Source organism: Bufo bufo, chromosome 1, assembly GCF_905171765.1.
Source record: "Bufo bufo chromosome 1, aBufBuf1.1, whole genome shotgun sequence".
NCBI lineage: Eukaryota > Metazoa > Chordata > Amphibia > Anura > Bufonidae > Bufo > Bufo bufo.
In genome coordinates, this window is record NC_053389.1 from 203788341 (window position 1) to 203806368 (window position 18028).

General features: G+C 40.1%; 1 protein-coding gene across 1 annotated transcript in view; it reads left to right on the forward strand.

Annotated features, from left to right (window-relative positions):
* Positions 1 to 18028, forward strand: part of LOC121002823 (carbonic anhydrase-related protein 10-like) — a 514536-nt gene that overhangs the window by 164382 nt on the left and 332126 nt on the right. The window contains exon 2 of the mRNA XM_040434419.1: positions 16716 to 16790. Coding sequence (XP_040290353.1) covers positions 16716 to 16790 — 75 coding nt within the window. The remainder of the gene's footprint in view (positions 1 to 16715; positions 16791 to 18028) is intronic.

Sequence of the window (18028 nt, forward strand, 5' to 3'; positions counted from 1 at the left end):
ATAAAGATTTTTTGGGGTTAGTGAGTGAATACGGCAGTAAAGAGAGTAGTGCGATTTTGGGGCACAGAGGAAGTTTAGTGTCATCTAGACTGAAGATGCTTCTCAAGATATCAAAGATTTTATTCCAGAAGGTCATCAACGAAGGGCAAGACCACCATATATGAAGGAAGGTGCCTTTACTGGTGAGACATCTCCAGCAGAGGTCTGACGAGGATCCGTACATAATTTTTAATTGACAGGGGTTAACTACCACCTCGTCAGAACTTTGTATGCATTTTCTTGTATGGTGGTGCACCTCAAGGTGAGTTTATGCTCTTAGTATGGTCTTATATCTGAATCGGAAAATGTTATGTCTAAGTCTCTTTCCCATTCTCTGATAAAGTATAAAGAGTTTGTGACAGATGGCTGAGATTAGTCTGGTGAAGGGCTGTATCTGGGTTAGCAGACTTTCAAACCAGGTAAGTGTGGTAGGTATAGTGCCGTATGACATTGTCTTCCTTAGCGAGGATAGGATAGAGGCATATTGTAGAGTATTCAAAGAAGTTATTTGGAATTTATTTTCGAGGGTAGGTATGTCTAAAAATGCCCCGTCTGTATCCACTAGGTCTTTTGGAGGAAGTAAAGAGTTTCGTATTTGGGATGGTATAGATGAATAGCCTTCTCCTGATGAGAAAAGAAAGTCTCCTACGGATGATAAGGAGCAAGGGTATTTCGAGCATAATTCTCTTATCTCAGGCGTCCCCCAAGTCTGGAGAGTCGTCCAGAGCAGAGAGTGATCCTTAGGGATCCGTGGAGTGTCTGCGGGATCAGAAAGGACTAAAGCCCTTAGAGCGAAGCGTGCTAAACATTCCTGAAATAGTATCCAATGTTTGTGTGTAGGTCTTCTGAGCCAGTCGACTATCCTGCTGAGGTGAACAGCAATATAGTACCTTTTCATTGAGGGAAAGCCAATTCCTCCTTTTTGAAAGGAAAGCAGAAGGATTCTGTTAGCAATTCTGGGTTTTATTGAGCCCCAAATATAGGAGGAGCATATTTTCCAGAAGGAATCGAAGAAGCGTCTAAGGAGTTTTATCGGTAATACTTGTAATAAATATGTAAGTTTGGGGACAATAATGCGTTTAACATGTTTTTGCGGCCAAGCCAGGAGATGGAGGTAGGAGACCATGAACTAAGGATCCCAGGTATGGATTTTAATAAGGGGAGATATCTTAAATCATATAACTTCCGGGGGTTTGGAGAGATATTAATTCCTCGAAATTTTAGAGAAGTAGTGTTCCATTTGAATGGACATTCCTTGTGCAAGGGCTGAAGTGTTTTGGGTATTACATGTATTCCCATTGCTTGGGATTTAGAGATATTTAATTAGAAATTTGATATAAAGTTGTGTTCAAAATAATAGCAGTCAGACATCACTAACCTGATCAAATGTTTTTGGTAGAAATTATATTTCTACATGGCAAATAATTTACTAGCAGGTGTAGTAGAGTAATAGAAACCTAACAGATCCAGCAGTAATGACATGTGTGCTGCTGATTCTCTGTAATTCAATCACTTATTGAAAGGGGCATGTTCAAAATAATAGCAGTGTAGAGTTCAATGAGTGAGGTCATTCATTTTTTGAAAAACAGGTGGCAATTATTGCCCTTATTTAAGGAAGGCAGCAAATGTTGTACATGCTGGATACAGTGCATTTCTCTCTGAAATTCTGAGGAAAATGGGTCGTTCCAGACATTGTTCAGAAGAACAGTGTACCTTGATTAAAAAGTTAATTAGAGAAGGGAAAACATAAAGAAGTGCTGAAAATGATTGGCTGCTCAGCTAAAATGATCGCAAATGCTTTAAAATGGCAACCAAAACCTAAAAGACGTGGAAGAAAGCTAAAAACTACCATTCGAATGGATAGAAGAATAGCCAAAATGGCAAGGACTCAACAATCAGCTCTAGGAAGATCAAAGAAGGTCTAAAGTTACCTGTGAGTACTGTTACAATTAGAAGACGCCTAAGGGAAGCCAAGCTATCTGCAAGAAGCCCCCACAAAGTCCCACTGTTGAAAAAAAGACGTGCTGAAGAGGTTACAATTTGCCAAAGAGCATATTGACTGGTATAAAGAGACATTTTGTGGACTGATGAAAGTAAGATTGTTCTTTTTGGGTCTAGTGGCCGGAGACAGTTTGTCAGATGACCCCCAAACACTTAATTCCAGCCACAGTACACTGTGAAGACAGTGAAGCATGGTGGCGAAAGCATCATGATATGGGTATGTTTCTCATACTAAGGTGTTGGGCCTATTTATCGCATACCAGGGATCATGGATCAGTTTGAATACATCAGAATACTTGAAGAGGTCATGCTGCCTTATGCTCAAGAGGAAATGCCCTTGAAATGGGTGTTCCAACAAGACAACGACCCCAAACACACCAGTAAACGTGCAACATCTTGGTTTCAGACCAACAAGATTGACATTATGGAGTGGCCAGCCCAATCCCTGGATCTTAATCCAATAGGAAACTTGCGGGGTGACATCAAAAATGCAGTTTCTAAGGCAAAACCAAGAAATAGAGAAGAACTGTGGAATGTAGTCCAATCATCCTGGGCTGGAATACCTGTTCACAGGTGCCCGAAGTTGGTTGACTCCATGCAACACAGATGTACAGGAGTTCTGAGAAACAGTGGTCATACAACTCAATATTAGTTAAGTGATTCAAACATTTTTCAGTTTATATAGTGAATGTTTGAATTTGTAAAGAAGAATACAAACACTGCTATTTTTTTGAACAGTCTAAGATTCACTTTTCTTCATTTTTTTTTGAGGAACAACACAAATTTGATTTTTCTTCATGTTTTGATTTGGAATAGAATGTGTGTGTTCCCAATGCATTTGTGTGTATGGAAATAAAAGCTATTAGAAAGATTTTTAGCTGTATTCAATTTTTTAAACACACTGCTATTATTTTGAACACAACTGTATAACAAAAGGAACAAAAGGTCTCAGCTATGATGGGAAACGCCTGTGCTGGGTTTGAGATCATCAGAAGTGAGTGATCGGCATAGGCAGCTTGTTTGAATTCCATTCCTCTACATTTAAAACCTTTAATCTCTCTGGTTTGTATAATATATTGAAGTAGTCGTTCGATTGTCAGTATAAAGAGAATTGGAGAAAGAGTGCATCCTTGTCCAGTGCCATTGTTAATCATGACTGCTTGGGAAAGGATGTTGTTTAGTTTGATATAGGCACTTGGATGGTCGTACATTGCAAATATTGCTTCGATTAAGGAAGTTGGGAACCACTTCCGGGACATAGGGCATTTAATGAAAGGCCATGCTACTCTATCAAAGGCCTTTTCTGCATCCGTTCCCGACAGAACCATGGATTCATTCCTTTTATTCATCAAAGCAATCGAGTTCAGTATGTTATACAGTATGTGTTGTCTTTGCCTTCATGACCGGGTATAAATCCTGATTGGTCAGGGTGTATTAGGTCTTTTAGTGGTCTAATTCTATTAGCGAGTATTCTGGTGTAAATTTTGAGATCTAAAGTAAGGATATAGGTCTATTGCTTGAAGACAAAGTCGGGTCTTTTTGTGGTTTGTGTATCAAAGTGATGTGGGTGTTTAAGGTTTGAGATGGGAGCGGAGTGCCTGTTAGCGCTGAATTGAAGGCTTGTAGCATGAACGGTCTTAAGGTATCTGAGAAGATGTTATAGTAAAGAACTGGGAGGCCACCTGGTCCTGGGGACTTCCCTTTGGCCATCTGTTTCAAGGTTATATCTAGTTCCTTAGTTGTAATGGGAAGACAGAGGTTAGCAGCCTGATCTGTAGATATGAAGGGGAGATTTACCTTTTTTAGAAAATCTTCAGTTAGGTCGCGTTTTTTACACTTAATGTTTACTGGGTCTGCTCTATTTATATAACTCTGAGTATAAATTTTGGAAGGCACCTGCTATGCTAGCATCATTCCGTAGAAGGAAATTATCCGCTAGTTTAATGGCTGTGATTCTCGATTTACGTTTGCTGTCTTAAGCTGGCTAGCATGAACTTCGTAGGTTTGATCCCGTGTGCGAAGAATTTCGGTTTGAGGGAAAGATAGAGCTTAGCTGACTGGATATTTATTGTCTTTTTTAAGTTCCTCTCTAGCTTTGGATAGTTTCTCTAAATGTTTATTGTTTTGTGAGCGTTTATGAGCATACTCGAGCCTAGAGACCCTATCATACAGACCAGCTATCTTTGCTCATCTTTCTTTGTTCAGGTATGAAGCCACAGAGATGAATTCACCTCTAATAACAGATTTGTGGGCTTCCCATACTACATGACGAGAGACATCCCCGGATGTGTTTATTGAGAAGTACTCTTTTAATTTGTTTTCAATCCTCTTCTTTTGTACCCGGTCTGTCTAACAGTGTCTCATTTAAATGCCAAATAAAGTTCTTGGGTGAAGGGTCTGGGGTGTTAAAAAAATGTATACTGGAGAAGGATCTGAGTGGATCATGGAGCCAATCTGTGCCTCGGTGCACAGTTTAATTTTGGAAGCAGGGAATAGAACGTAATACAATCTATGGTAGTTGTTATGAGGGGAGGAAAAGAAAGTATAATTGTGAGTGTTAGGGTTTAATGCGTGCCAAGCTTTCCAAGCCTTCTCTAAATTCTTCAAATTGTTGCCAGAATGGTTCAAACTAACTTTTGTGAGCCACATTAGGGGTGTATATGTTAACAAAAGTGTATAATTGTATGTTTATTTTCCCTTTTACTAGGAGAAAGCGTCCCTCACTATCTAATTTTGAGTCAGTGAGAAGTCAGAATGCTTGTGTATACCTAGGCTCACACCAAGTCTATTAGAATGGGCTGAGGTACTATGGTACCAGAGATTGTAGCGGTAATGTGAAAAATTAGGTATCTTATTGTGCTTAAAGTGTGTTTCTTAGATAAAAATGATAGTGGCTTTTTCTTTGTGTAGCTGTTGCAAAATTTGGCTTTGTTTTGCAGGGGATTTAAAGCCTCTCACATTGTAAGTTGCTATTCTGAGTGTATCCATGGTAATTTGTAGAAGGTGTAAGAAGCTTTGGGTACATACAGGTGAAACTCGAAAAAATAGAATATCGTGCAAAGTTCATTTATTTCAGTAATGCAACTTAAAAGGTGAAACTAATATATGTGATAGATTCATTACATGCAAAGCGAGATATTTCAAGCCTTTATTTGTTATAATTTGGATGATTATGGCTTACAGCTTATGAAACGCCAAAGTCACAATTTTGAGGTACCCTTTGCTCAGGGGGTATGGAATTAATTAGCTGACTAGAGTGTGACACTTTGAGCCTAGAATATTGAACCTTTTCACAAAATTCGAATTTTTAGCTGCATTAATGCAATTCCTTTTAATGTACATTACTGAAATAAATGGACTTTTGCACGATATTCTAATTTTTCGAGTTTCACCTGTACCTCATTCTAGATGAGCATGGAAGGGGTGTCTTCTGAATATGGCAGGATGCTTTGTTACTTGGGCCAGGAGGGATGGGTAAGAAAAGGTGGGAGTAGGAGAGAGCTATGACATATAAAACAAAGCAGGTGATAACATTAGTGCCAATGAACCTCCATAATAACTGAACTGTTAGGAGGTCTGGAAAACCTGAACAGCACCACTTAAGGTCAAAACTTTTTAACAAAATCAAAAGTTGGCAGAATTTAGACAACTGCCTACACATAGGTACTATTAACATGAGATGTTAGAGGGGGTGGTCCCAAAATTAAACATATCTAACAGAGGCAAGCTTATAGCGACCCTACTACAAAGCCAGCCAAACAAGCTTGATCCGCACTTAGGGTCCATAAAGAGAACTCACATGCTCCAGACCAAATCATAAAATAATAACTCTGGCTGATTAAGCCGGGAAAGGGTCGGGAAATCGGAGCATGAGAGACCACTTGGGCCTATCACAGCTGTGGTGCAATAGTAAATCCAGTTACGCTAGAGCTGTCATGAGAGAAAGTTAGTAGAGGGGCAACAGGACCTCAGTCTTCTTCCAAGATGATGCGTCTCAGGGTTAGTCTTCCTGGTTTCTTCCTTAATCTTTAGGTTTTGCCTGAAGTAACTGTTTCCCAAGGCGTCGATGGAGTGATTTCAGGTGGGATGCCAACGTCATTTGTCGCAGACCAGTCAGGAATGTCCACATCTTCAATCTGTAATGCTTCAAAGAGGTCTGGGATATACTTTGGGGATTTGATGATGTATTTATTTTCTTTCCAGGTAATTAGCATAGCATGCCAAATGGGAAAAGCCAGTGGAAGGCAATTTTTTTGTGCCTTAAGAGGTCTGTCAGTGGTTTTAAATTGTGCCTCTTGTTTAGAGTAGCAGGAGCCAGGTCTTGAAATAGAAGAATAGGCGAGCCTTCATAGACGATTTGTGTGCATTCTCTTGATTTTTTCATCACTTGTTCTTTCTGGGCAAAGTTTAGGAATTTGCAGATTATATCTCTTGGCGGGTCGCTGGGTCTGAGTTTAGGCCTTAGAGCTCTATGTGCTCTTTTAACGACGATGGGTTAAAAGTAATCTTCACTAAGTAGTGATTGCCAAATTTCAGATACTGCTTTTGGTATTGTATCTGGGGCGACCGATTAAGGAACTCCCCTTAGGCGAACATTGTTTCTTCTGCCTTTGTTGTCTTGGTCCTCAATATAGTCATATAGATGATTGATGTGTTGTTAGTATATAGAAAAGGTATCTTTGTTCTGTTTGGTGTACCCTGTTACATAGTTAATATGGTTGAAAAAAGACATAAGTCCATCAAGTTCAACCAAGGGATAGGTGTGGACGTGAATCTGTTATGGCGGATTGTGTGGATTCAAGGGCTTCCACTCTGTGGCCTATCTGCCGCATCTCTTTTTTTTACTTCGGATAGTTCTTCTAGGACTGGATTGAGAGCTTTGGACAAGGCCTGTGAAATGAAGGATCTGGAAATGGGGAGGTCAGAGGAGATGTCGGTAGAGCCTTCTTCCTCACTGTCTGTTTCTTGTGACATAGGTACTTGGCGTGAAGCAGAGCTTTCAGGAGCTAGGGACTGAGACCCAAGGTAAACTTGAGCTTTCTTCATTACTTATCTATCTAGGTCTGATTGAGACAGGGAAGAGTTCTTTATGGGCCTCTGTATGTCCTGATTAGAGCCCTTTTGTTTATCAATTTTTACCATATGTGCTGTGTGACCTGGTCCTTTTGTTATCTTGTGACCACTTCCTTTACATACAGTCAGGTCCATAAATATTGGGACATCGACACAATTCTAACGTTTTTGGCTCTATACACCACAATGGATTTGAAATGGAACAAATAAATTTGAGGGTATTTAAATCCAAATCAGGTGAACGATATAGGAATTACAACAGTTTGCATATGTGCCTCCCACTTGTTAAGGGACCAAAAGTAATGGGACAGAATAATAATCATAAATCAAACTTTCACTTTTAAATACTTTGTTGCAAATCCTTTGCAGTCAATTACAGCCTGAAGTCTGGAATGCATAGACATCACCAGACGCTGGGTTTCATCCCTGGTGATGCTCTGTCAGGCCTCTACTGCAACTGTCTTCAGTTTCTGCTTGTTCTTGGGGCATTTTCCCTTCAGTTTTATCTTCAGCAAGTGAAATGCATGCTCAATCTGATTTAGGTCAGGTGATTGACTTGGCCATTGCATAACATTCCACTTCTTTCCCTTAAAAAACTATTTGGTTGCTTTTGCAGTATGCTTTGGGTCATTGTCCATCTGCACCGTGAAGTGCCGTCCAATGAGTTCTGAAGCATTTGGCTGAATATGAGCAGATAATATTGCCCAAAACACTTCAGAATTCATCCTGTTGCTTTTGTCAGCAGTCACATCATCAATAAATACAAGAGAACTAGTTCCATTGGTAGCCATACATCCCCACGCCATGACACTACCACCACCATGCTTTACTGATGAGGTGGTATGTTTACTATCATGAGCAGTTCCTTTCCTTCTCCATACTCTTCTCTTCCCATCACTCTGGTGCAAGTTGATCTTGGTCTCATCTGTCCATAGGATGTTGTTCCAGAACTATGAAGGCTTTTTTAGATGTCGTTTGGCAAACTCTAATCTGGCCTTCCTGTTTTTGAGGCTCACCAATAGTTTACATCTTGTGGTGAACTCTCTGTATTCACTCTGGTGAAGTCTTCTCTTGATTGTTGACTTTGACACACATACACCTACCTCCTGGAGAGTGTACTTGGTCTGGCCAACTGTTGTGAAGGGTGTTTTCTTCACCAGGGAAAGAATTCTTTGGTCATCCACCACAGTTGTATTCTGTGGTCTTCCGGGTCTTTTGGTGTTGCTGAGCTCACCAGTTCCTTCTTTTTAAGAATGTTCCAAACAGTTGTTTTGGCCACGCCTAATGTTTTTGCTATCTCTCTAATGGGTTTGTTTTGTTTTTTCAGCCTAATGATGGCTTGCTTCACTGGACCTTTTATCTGCTAATTGTAATTGGGATAATGAGGGAATAACACACAACTGGCCATGGAACAGCTGAGAAGCCAATTGTTCCATTAAATTTGGTCCCTTAACAAGTGGGAGACACATATGCAAACTGTTGTAATTCCTACACCGTTCACCTGATTTGGATGTAAATACCCTCAAATTAAAGCTGACAGTCTGCAGTTAAAGCACATCTTGTTTGTTTCATTTCAAATCCATTGTGGTGGTGTATAGAGCCAGAAATGTTAGAATTGTGCCGATGTCCCAATATTTATGGACTTGACTGTATTGTAGGTTTAGTACATGGTCTCTTTTCTCCTAGACTTGCAGTGGGGATTTAGGGTAGCATAATTCCTACTGTATCCCGAGCATTGGTTGCTTGGGATGAGAGCATAGGAGAGGAAAAACTAAATAAATGTGGGGTTGGTCTTTGGGCTAAATGTGTTCCTTTTGGTTTGTAATAGCGTCACATCCCAGAGTGCTTAGAGACTAATTATTAAAAAGGAATACAGCAAAAAGGAAGGCAGAGTGGAAAGTTTGCTTGTATGCCATACAGACAGTAACTGAAAAATTAGGTTGTTGGCCCTTTAAATATTGAAGTCAGGCAGACTTCCCCAATAGCAGACAAGGAGGTCCTCAAAAATGTAGGCAGCGCCTATATAAGTGCAATGGGGGTATCTGCGGGAGACCAGAGGGTAAGATTTGGGCTTTTTGGTGGGGAACAGGAGGTAAAGGAGGGAGGTCGGCTGGGAAAGAGAATGAGGGGGGGCGGAGGGGGGATTGGTACAATGATCCGGTGTTATGTTGATCTCTGGTCTTGGTACTCTATCACCTGTGGGTCCAACCAAGATTCACTTGCTTGTGAGGTAGTGTACGCGAGACCGGGGTGTCAGGTAGAGCTGATGTCTGATGCGGTACCCGGACTGGGCAAGATGGCAGCTCTGTCATCACACTCCCAGGGAATTGCAGGGCTGATGTCTTCCTCAAAGAGAGTTCAGTGGACATCGTTCACAGTAGTCTCAGAGGTCTCAAAGGAGAGAAACCTCTTCGAAGCTAACCCGACCGTCCTACAGTTGGGTTAATGCGATGAACTTTAGGCCGCGGTCCCTTGTGAGTGGTAGGCCCCAAACTGTAACTCCGATCCGGATGGTACAATTCACCCAATAGTGGGTTCAAAATGTAGCCTGGAGTAGCGTTAGGTAGTGCTGAGGTATTTTATGTCCTCCAAAGCTCAGTTTGAGGGTGGATGGAGTTAGATATAAATTTTCAGATAGAGCACTGCAGATAGCCAGCCACTCTCCTCAGCTTCCAGACACGCCTCCCCCCGATCGCAAGTATTCTAATCGGGAAATTTTATCACGAATATCGGCACTTCGAGAATTCTCGAAGATCTAGAATATAGTGCTATATCTTGGCATTCGCAAATATTTTTTTTTATCAGTACCCTCACTGCTACTTGCTTGTGGGCCAATGGGAAGGCTGCAATAACTTTGTCTGAGCTTAGCGACATCCCTACTAACCAATAGGAAAGTTGCCTGCCCCTTACTATATAGGAAACTCCCCAGCAGCCATTTTCTGCTGTTTTTTACAGTTCTGAGAGAGAGAGCAGTGTCATTGCTGTGCTCTGTGCTTTGTTGAGTCATCTGGATCCTTATTCAATTACATAGATAGTTTGTTAGCTCATATATATAATATAGATAGCTAGTGGGAGATAGTCAGTGTAGGTCAGATAGTCATATAGTGTAGCTGATAGGTTTCAGTAGAAGGTGTTAGGTAGTGTGATAGGAATTACTGTTTCTCTGCTGTCCATACATGCTACAGACATAGTGCTGTGATGTCATAACAATACTTAGTGCACCAATCAGTAATATTTACTCAGACCTGATAAAATGTTAAGTTACATGTATTGCGCCCAAAAATATGCGCATCATTAGTGCCGATTTGCGCAATAGCGAATATATTGGAGCACTCTATCTGCATATAAAGCTATTGTTCTGCCATGCATGCGAAATGTAATCAAAAACAGTGCTGTAATGTAAAATTACTTACAGTGATCAGGAGTTCTTCCTCACAATCACCAACCATTTTCTCCAGTCTCAGGAAACTTACAATATGGTTATAATACATTGCCGATTTTCGCAATCAAGAAAATAATGACTGGGGATCACGAATTCTAGAATTTGCAAATTTATGGCAAATATTGGGCCAAAAATTAGCAAAATATCGTGAAAACTAATATTGCCTATGCTGCTCATCACTATTAAACACAGTTATAGGCAAAAAAAAAAAAGGTTCCATTTGCAGAATCAATAGCATTCCTGGAAAGGGGCAATGATTAAACGGAAGCCCCAGTTCAATGCATCAGAAAACAAATAACTAATAAATAGTTGTTATAAGATATTTACGAAGCAATCAGTCTGGGAAAAAGTGCTCTACACTCTAACTATTTTTCTACAGTAGCTGTTATTGATGGAATTCATTTTTTTTTTGTAAAGTACCAGGCTTGCAATGTGAACTACCTGTCCAATCATGCCATTCATAGATCAGCACACAGAGCATGCACTTCATATATGGATGCATGCCCCCCTTCCTATTTCCTACTGCCAGTATCAACAAGAATCTTAGTTAACCTTTGATGATGCCCAAGGACTGTTGTGCATTACAAATATCGTAGAAATTTTATTTGTTTTATTTAGTCTACATTTTCATTTTTCCATTACACTATTTATAGTGCAAATAAACTGTATGTATAACTTATACAAGCATTCAGAAATAAAGACCTGGAAGATATTGCCAATAGCTAAACATTGCATACAAAAAAATTCAGCAGCAGGAGCAGGTAGTTACACTTTTATATATCCTTGATGGTATCTGAAAGTGGCAGCCTGCCAACGCATATTACAACCATTAATAGAGGCAGTTATGGAACTTCGATATAATAGTGTATCGGTTTATTACTGAGTAATGTTCAACATAATAGCATAAATTAAAATGGTGGTGATTACTGGATGAAGTGATGAATACTAAAGTACATTATTGAATGAAAATAAACGTTTAAATAAATAATATGGCATATTTGAACGTAACAGAAGAGATCTTAATACCGGGTGTGCGGTACAAAATGTAGAAAGCTTATGAATTAAAGATAACCTAATAACCAGGCACTTATCTAGAGAAACATGTGCCAGGCATTCATGTAAAACTGCAATTACTTACTAGGCCATGACTTGCACTACCATTAGCAGCTGACAAGATGAAGTAATCAGGATCAAAAGTTTTCTTTCACTCTGCACCAGAAAGTCTGAATAGGCAGATAATGATTATTCTTGAGAATGTAATAAAATAGATTACACTTTAAGTTGTCATTTTACTATACAAGTTTTGTATTCTGTATTCTGTTGATCCAGAAGAAGCTTAAAATTGTTGTGTGGCTGATAAAAAAAATAAAAAAAATAAAATAAAATCTACCCAGTTATATATCCCTTTAGTGACCCTAGTACAACTAGATTACTGGTTTGTGTCTATAATAGCTTTTTGTTAGACGCAGCTAAGACAAATGCTCTCAGGTCGCAAGTTGAACACAGAATGACATTCTATGACATTCTCAGCAAAATGACTTGCCTGTCCCTTATTGGCTAAGCCAATCAAGGCATGCCTTCCCCCCTCTCTCCCAGTGTCATGTGATACTTCATGTTTATCCTCCCTTTTATGTCGCTATGGTAATGTTGATAATAAAATCACGCTGAGTTCCATTTTTGAGATATTTGGCTGAAGCAAATATCCAAAACATTGGATTTGTTTGGGAGACAAATTTTGGTAAAATTTGTAAAAAATATGATTAGTTTAGAATCAATTTGCTCATCTCACTAGTGTTGAGCGCGAATATTCGAAATACAAATTTTAATCGCAAATATCGGCTCTTCGAGAATTCTCGAATATTTCGAATATAGTGCTATATATTAGTTTTTTGAATATTCGTCATTTTTTCAATCTGAACACATGTTTAATCCCTTAATCAGGAAGGAATCATGACTTCAGATGGAAAAAAAATGACGAATATTCTAAAAAACAAATATATAGCACTATATCAAATATAGTGCCACATATTCGTTTTTTTTTTTTAAATATTCGTCATTTTTTTCCATCTGAAGTCATGATTCCTCCCTGCTTAATTTGCTTAACAAGCAACTTAAGCAGGGAGGAATCATAACTTTAGATTTTTAAAAAATGACGAGGGCCTTCAGGTGAGCTGACCCTATAAAAGATTGTTGGTGAAGGCCTGCTGGTGAGCTGACCCTGTAAAACATTATATGTGAGGGCCTGCTGGTGAGCTGACCCTGTAAAACATTATATGTGAGGGCCTGCTGGTGAGCTGACCCTGTAAAAAATTATATGCGAGGGCCTGCTGGTGAGCGGACCCTATAAAACATTATATGCGAGGGCCTGCTGGTGAGCTGACCCTCTAAAAAATTATATGCGAGGGCCTTCAGGTGAGCTGACCCTCTAAAAAATTATATGCGAGGACCTGCTTGTGAGCTGACCCTGTAAAACATTGTAGGTGAGGGCCTGCTGGTGAGCTCAGGTCTGAAGTCACTTTGTGAGGCTTACATAGTAGAAACGCCCCATAAATGATCCCATTGTAGAAACTACACCCCTCAAGTTACTCAAAACTGATTTTACAAACTTTGTTAACCCTTTACGTGTTCCACAAGAATTAAAGGAAAATGGAGATGAAATTTCTAAATTTCACTTTTTTGGCAGATTTTCCATTTTATAATTTTTTTGCCTTTAACACATTGAGGGTTAACAGCCCAAAAAAAACTCTATATTTATTACCCTGATTCTGCGGTTTACAGAAACACCCCACATGTGGTCGTAAACTGATGTAAGGGGCGCACGACGGAAAGGACTGCCGCATGTTTTTGGAAGGCAGATTTTGCTGGACTTGTTTTAGATGCCATGTCCCATTTAAAGCCCCCCTGATGCACCCTTACAGTAGAAACTCCCAAAAAGTTACCCTATTTTGGAAACTAGGGGATAAGGTGCCAATTTTATTGGTACTATTTTGGGGTACATATGATTTTCAATTGCTCTATATTACATTTTTTGTGAGGCAAGGTAACCCAAAAATGGCTGTTTTGGCACCGTTTTGTTATTTTTTTATTTTTTACAAGATCATGTGCTATTTTTATTAATCAGGTTGTTACGGACGCAATGATATCAAATATGTCTACTTTGTTTGTTTGTTTGATTCAGCTTTACATAAAGCATTTTTGAAAAATAAATAATGTTTTTGTGTGTCCATTTTCTGAACGCCATATTATTATTTTTCTGCCTATCGTCTTGTGCAGGGGCTCGTTTTTTGCAGAAAGATTTGAGGTTTTCATGGTACCATTTTTGGGTACATAAGATTTTTTGATCATTCATTATTACACTTTATGTGGCAAGGTGACCAAAAAATTGGCTGTTTTGGAACAGTTTTTATTTATATATTTTTACAGCGTTCATCTGAGGGGTTAGGTCATGTGACAGTTTTATAGAGCAGATCGTTATGGACATGGCAATACCTAATATGTATACATTTTCTTATTTATTTAAGTTTTACACAATAATAGCATTTCTGAAAAAATTATGTTTTAGTGTCTCCATAGTCTGAGAGCCATAGCTTTTTTATTTTTTGGGCAATTGTCTTAAATAGGGTATCATTTTTTGCGGGATGAGGTGATGGTTTGATTCGTACTATTTTGGGGGGCATACACCTTTTTAATCACTTGGTGTTGCACTTTTTGTGTTGTAAGGTGACAAAAATGACTTTTATGGCACTGTTTTTATATTATTTTTTTTACGGTGTTCTCCTGAGGCGTTAAGTCATGTGATATTTTTATCGAGCAGGTTGTTAGGACGCGGCAATACCTAATATGTACACTTTTTTTTATTTATTTCACTTTAACACAATAATAGCCTATTTGAAAAAATATATATGTTTTAGTGTCTCCATGTTCTGAGAGCTATAGTTTTTTTTATTTTTTTATGTGATTTTCTTATGTAGGGTCTCATTTTTTGCGGGATGAAGTGACGGTTTTATTGGCACCATTTTATTTGACATAAGCCTTTTTGATCGTTTGGTGTTGCACTTTTTGTGATATAAGGTGACAAAAATGGCTTTCTTTGACAGAGTTTTTATTTTTTATGATGTTTATCGGACGGGGTCGATCATGTGATATATTTATAGAGACGGTCGTTACAGACGCGGTGATACCTAATATGTAAAGTTTTTTTTATAGCAAAAGGCAATTTATTTTTTTAATTTCCATTTTTATTTATTTATTTATTTTTACTTCTATTTTATTTTTTTATCAAGTCTCACTTGGATCTTGAAGATCCAGTGGAGCTGATGGCTGTACTATACTTTGCAATGCTCTTGCATTGCAAAGTATAATACTATTAGATTTACTGTAGGTGGCAACACCGGATGCATTTGCAAAGCATCCGGTTGCCATGGCAACCATCGGGCGCTGCCATCGCAGTGCGGAAGCCCCGATGGTTGAGAGAGGGAGCCTCCTCTCTCTATTAACCCCATGGATGCCGCTGCCGTGGCATCTAAGGGGTTACAGCAGAGCATACAGCTGACACTCGCTGCTGATGGCAGCGGCTCAGGAATGGAGCCGCCGCCATCAAACACAGTAGGGGGACCGCATTGGGGGCAGGAGGCAGCGCTGGAAAGGGAGGTATGCATGGATGGGGGGGAGGGGGGAACCGCATCAGGGGCAGTCGGTGACAGATGGCGGAGGCAGGGCTCACAGGGGGGTTTGGAGGCGCATGGGGGGGGGGCACAGATCGGGGGGCACCAGGACACATTACCTGATTTCAGGCTCTGATCTGCAGTTTGCAGATCAGAACCTGGAACAGGGACTTTTTCACCGCCGTGATCCGATTGGTTAGTCTGCACAGACTAACCAATCGGATTGATTGCCAGCAAGGGACCACTCTGAATGGTCCCTTGCCGGCATTACTGCGCTGTATGCTGTCCGTGACAGCAGCAGTGCAGGGACAGAAGCTTTAATCCAAGCGTTTTGCAGCGCTTGGATTAAAGAATTGCCATGACGTCTATACGCGTGCTAGCTGCACGGGGTATGTGCAGCTAGCACCTATATAGCCGTATGGCAGTCAGGAAGGGGTTAAATACAGGGTTTACTAGCTTTTTCACACTACATGCACTGTGGATGTTTATTCACTGTGCTCAATAAAAGACATGGATAGTACATTTGCTTCTGTGTTATTAGTATGTTTGTCTATAACGGTATCTTTGATAAGAATCAGATCACATTTGATTGTTAATCAATGCAGAAGTCCAGGTAATTCCAGAGGATTCACTTTTTTTCTTTTTTCTTGCAGCTGTATATAGATCCTAGCTGCATAGTGCAGTGACAATTATAGCATATATATTCACATTGTGGGCACAATTCACTTAAAAAATATGACCCAGCCTATAACCGCTGAAATTTGTAGGTTGTCATACAATCTTATTGGTGCAATTTACTCATGTAATAATCTGAGAAAATGCCAATAAAGTCGGTAAAAGAGAGCAACAATGGCACAATAGGTTGAGTGGGATACCAATTTCAGGGAAAATTCGATTCGCCACTAAGCCGAATTTCCTCGTGCTTCGTGGTAGCAAATCGATTTTCCCTAAATGGCGGTAAAAATAAATAAATCATGCTTACCTCATCCATTTGCTTGTGACAAGCCGGCTTCCACCATCTTGATTGAAGGTCTTGCACGAAAACCCATGTGCGTATGACATCACTATGCCTGCCGACGTGATGATGTCATCAAGGGCTGCATAAGGTTTTGTGCTAGATCTTCAATCAAGATGGCGTCGGCAGGCCCGTCACGAGCAAATAGATGAGGTAAGTATGATTTATTTTTTTACACTGTGTTATTATTGTCAGATGCCAAGATCAGCTATGAACGCAGCATCTGGGGGGCACAATGACGGGAAGAGGTGCAATCGTCGCTCCCTGTCATTGCATCTACGGCTTACAAAAAAAATGCGCTTCGTGAAGAAGTAATTCATCACAAAGCAAATTTTTTTGTAAAATTCGACGAAGCAGCCGAATCGAATTTTTGAATACTTTGCTGAACTTTAGTTAACAATCATGGTGCATGCTTTGAACTTTTTCTTTTTAACTATGTGCTGACGGTATGTATCTTAATGTTGCATTTGTGTATTTTCAGCACAGTTCACCCCAGCTAAGACTTATGAAGAGTGGTGGGCATATAAAGAGGCAGTCCAAGGAAGCTTTGTACCAGGTAAGTGTGTTTATACTGCAGTATTTATACTTTTGAAAGAAAATGCATCATAGTTTGCATCTTGTAAACTACTGTTTTCTATGAAGCATCAAGTGATATAGAGCTGAATGAATCAATTCTATAAGTTTGGAATTGGTCACAAATATAAAAAAAAAATTGGGTTCTGACAACCTAAATTCCATGAGATTTAATTTGAGCAATATCAGAGAGAGAGCTGTTTGCTGGTGTGAGACACTCAGTTTTCTTTTCTTTTTGAAAGGAAGCCTGATTTGCAAGTCTCTTTCCAGGGGAGTGTTTCAGGAGAGATAGTACTCCCCAAATCCTAACTTAGACCTCTCAACCAGTTAGGCTAGTACTCTCTGCTCTGCACTGATGAGGAGCAATTACCATGAAACAGCTGTCTGGTGCTGGCTTATTTAATATCCGAGTCATGTCTTAAAGGGGTATTCTCATCTTGCAAATTCATCCTCACCTGCTGCTAGCTAGCTGTTCACTTCCTGGTTTTTCTGCTGCTAAGGCTGGGCGGGCTTAGGCAGCTAGAGTGAAGGCCGGCCACACCTCCTTATGACATCACACTGAGAGCTGAGTCCTGCGTGCTAGTTCATGTGGATAGTATGAGTCATCAGTCTGGCAGCCTGCAGTGTCTGTGAGTCCCCTCCCCCCTGCTGGGGGAATCAGAGAGCCATGTGAAGTGAGCTCAGTGTACAGTAGCACGTGGCTGTTCTGCACAGTTTTAGGGTCCATTCACACATCCGTGGTGTGTTGCGGATCCGCAACACACCCGGCCGGCACCCCCTATAGAAAAGCCTATTCTTGTCCGCAGCTGCGGACAAGAATAGGACATTTTCTATCTTTTGCGGTGCTGCGGACTGGAAGATCGGGGCCGCGCTCCGCAAATGCGGATAGCACACTGTGTGCTGTCCGCATCCATTCCATCCCCATAGAGAATGAATCGGGTCCGCACCCGTTCCGCAAAATTGCGGAACGGATGCGGACCCATTTGCGGACGTGTGAATGGACCCTTACACACATAATCTCTGTCTGATCTCTTACAAACCCATTTTGTTTATCAAAAAATATAATTCCATATTATACATTAGCTCAAAAGCTTGTCAGCTAGTAAACGTATAATCTGTGCTTTTGTCTCCCATAAAACCCCCACCCACCAGCACTGATGCAGATATTTTTCCATTACAGCTGTACTCCAGTTGTGTATAAACTTTACACTATGTATCTGT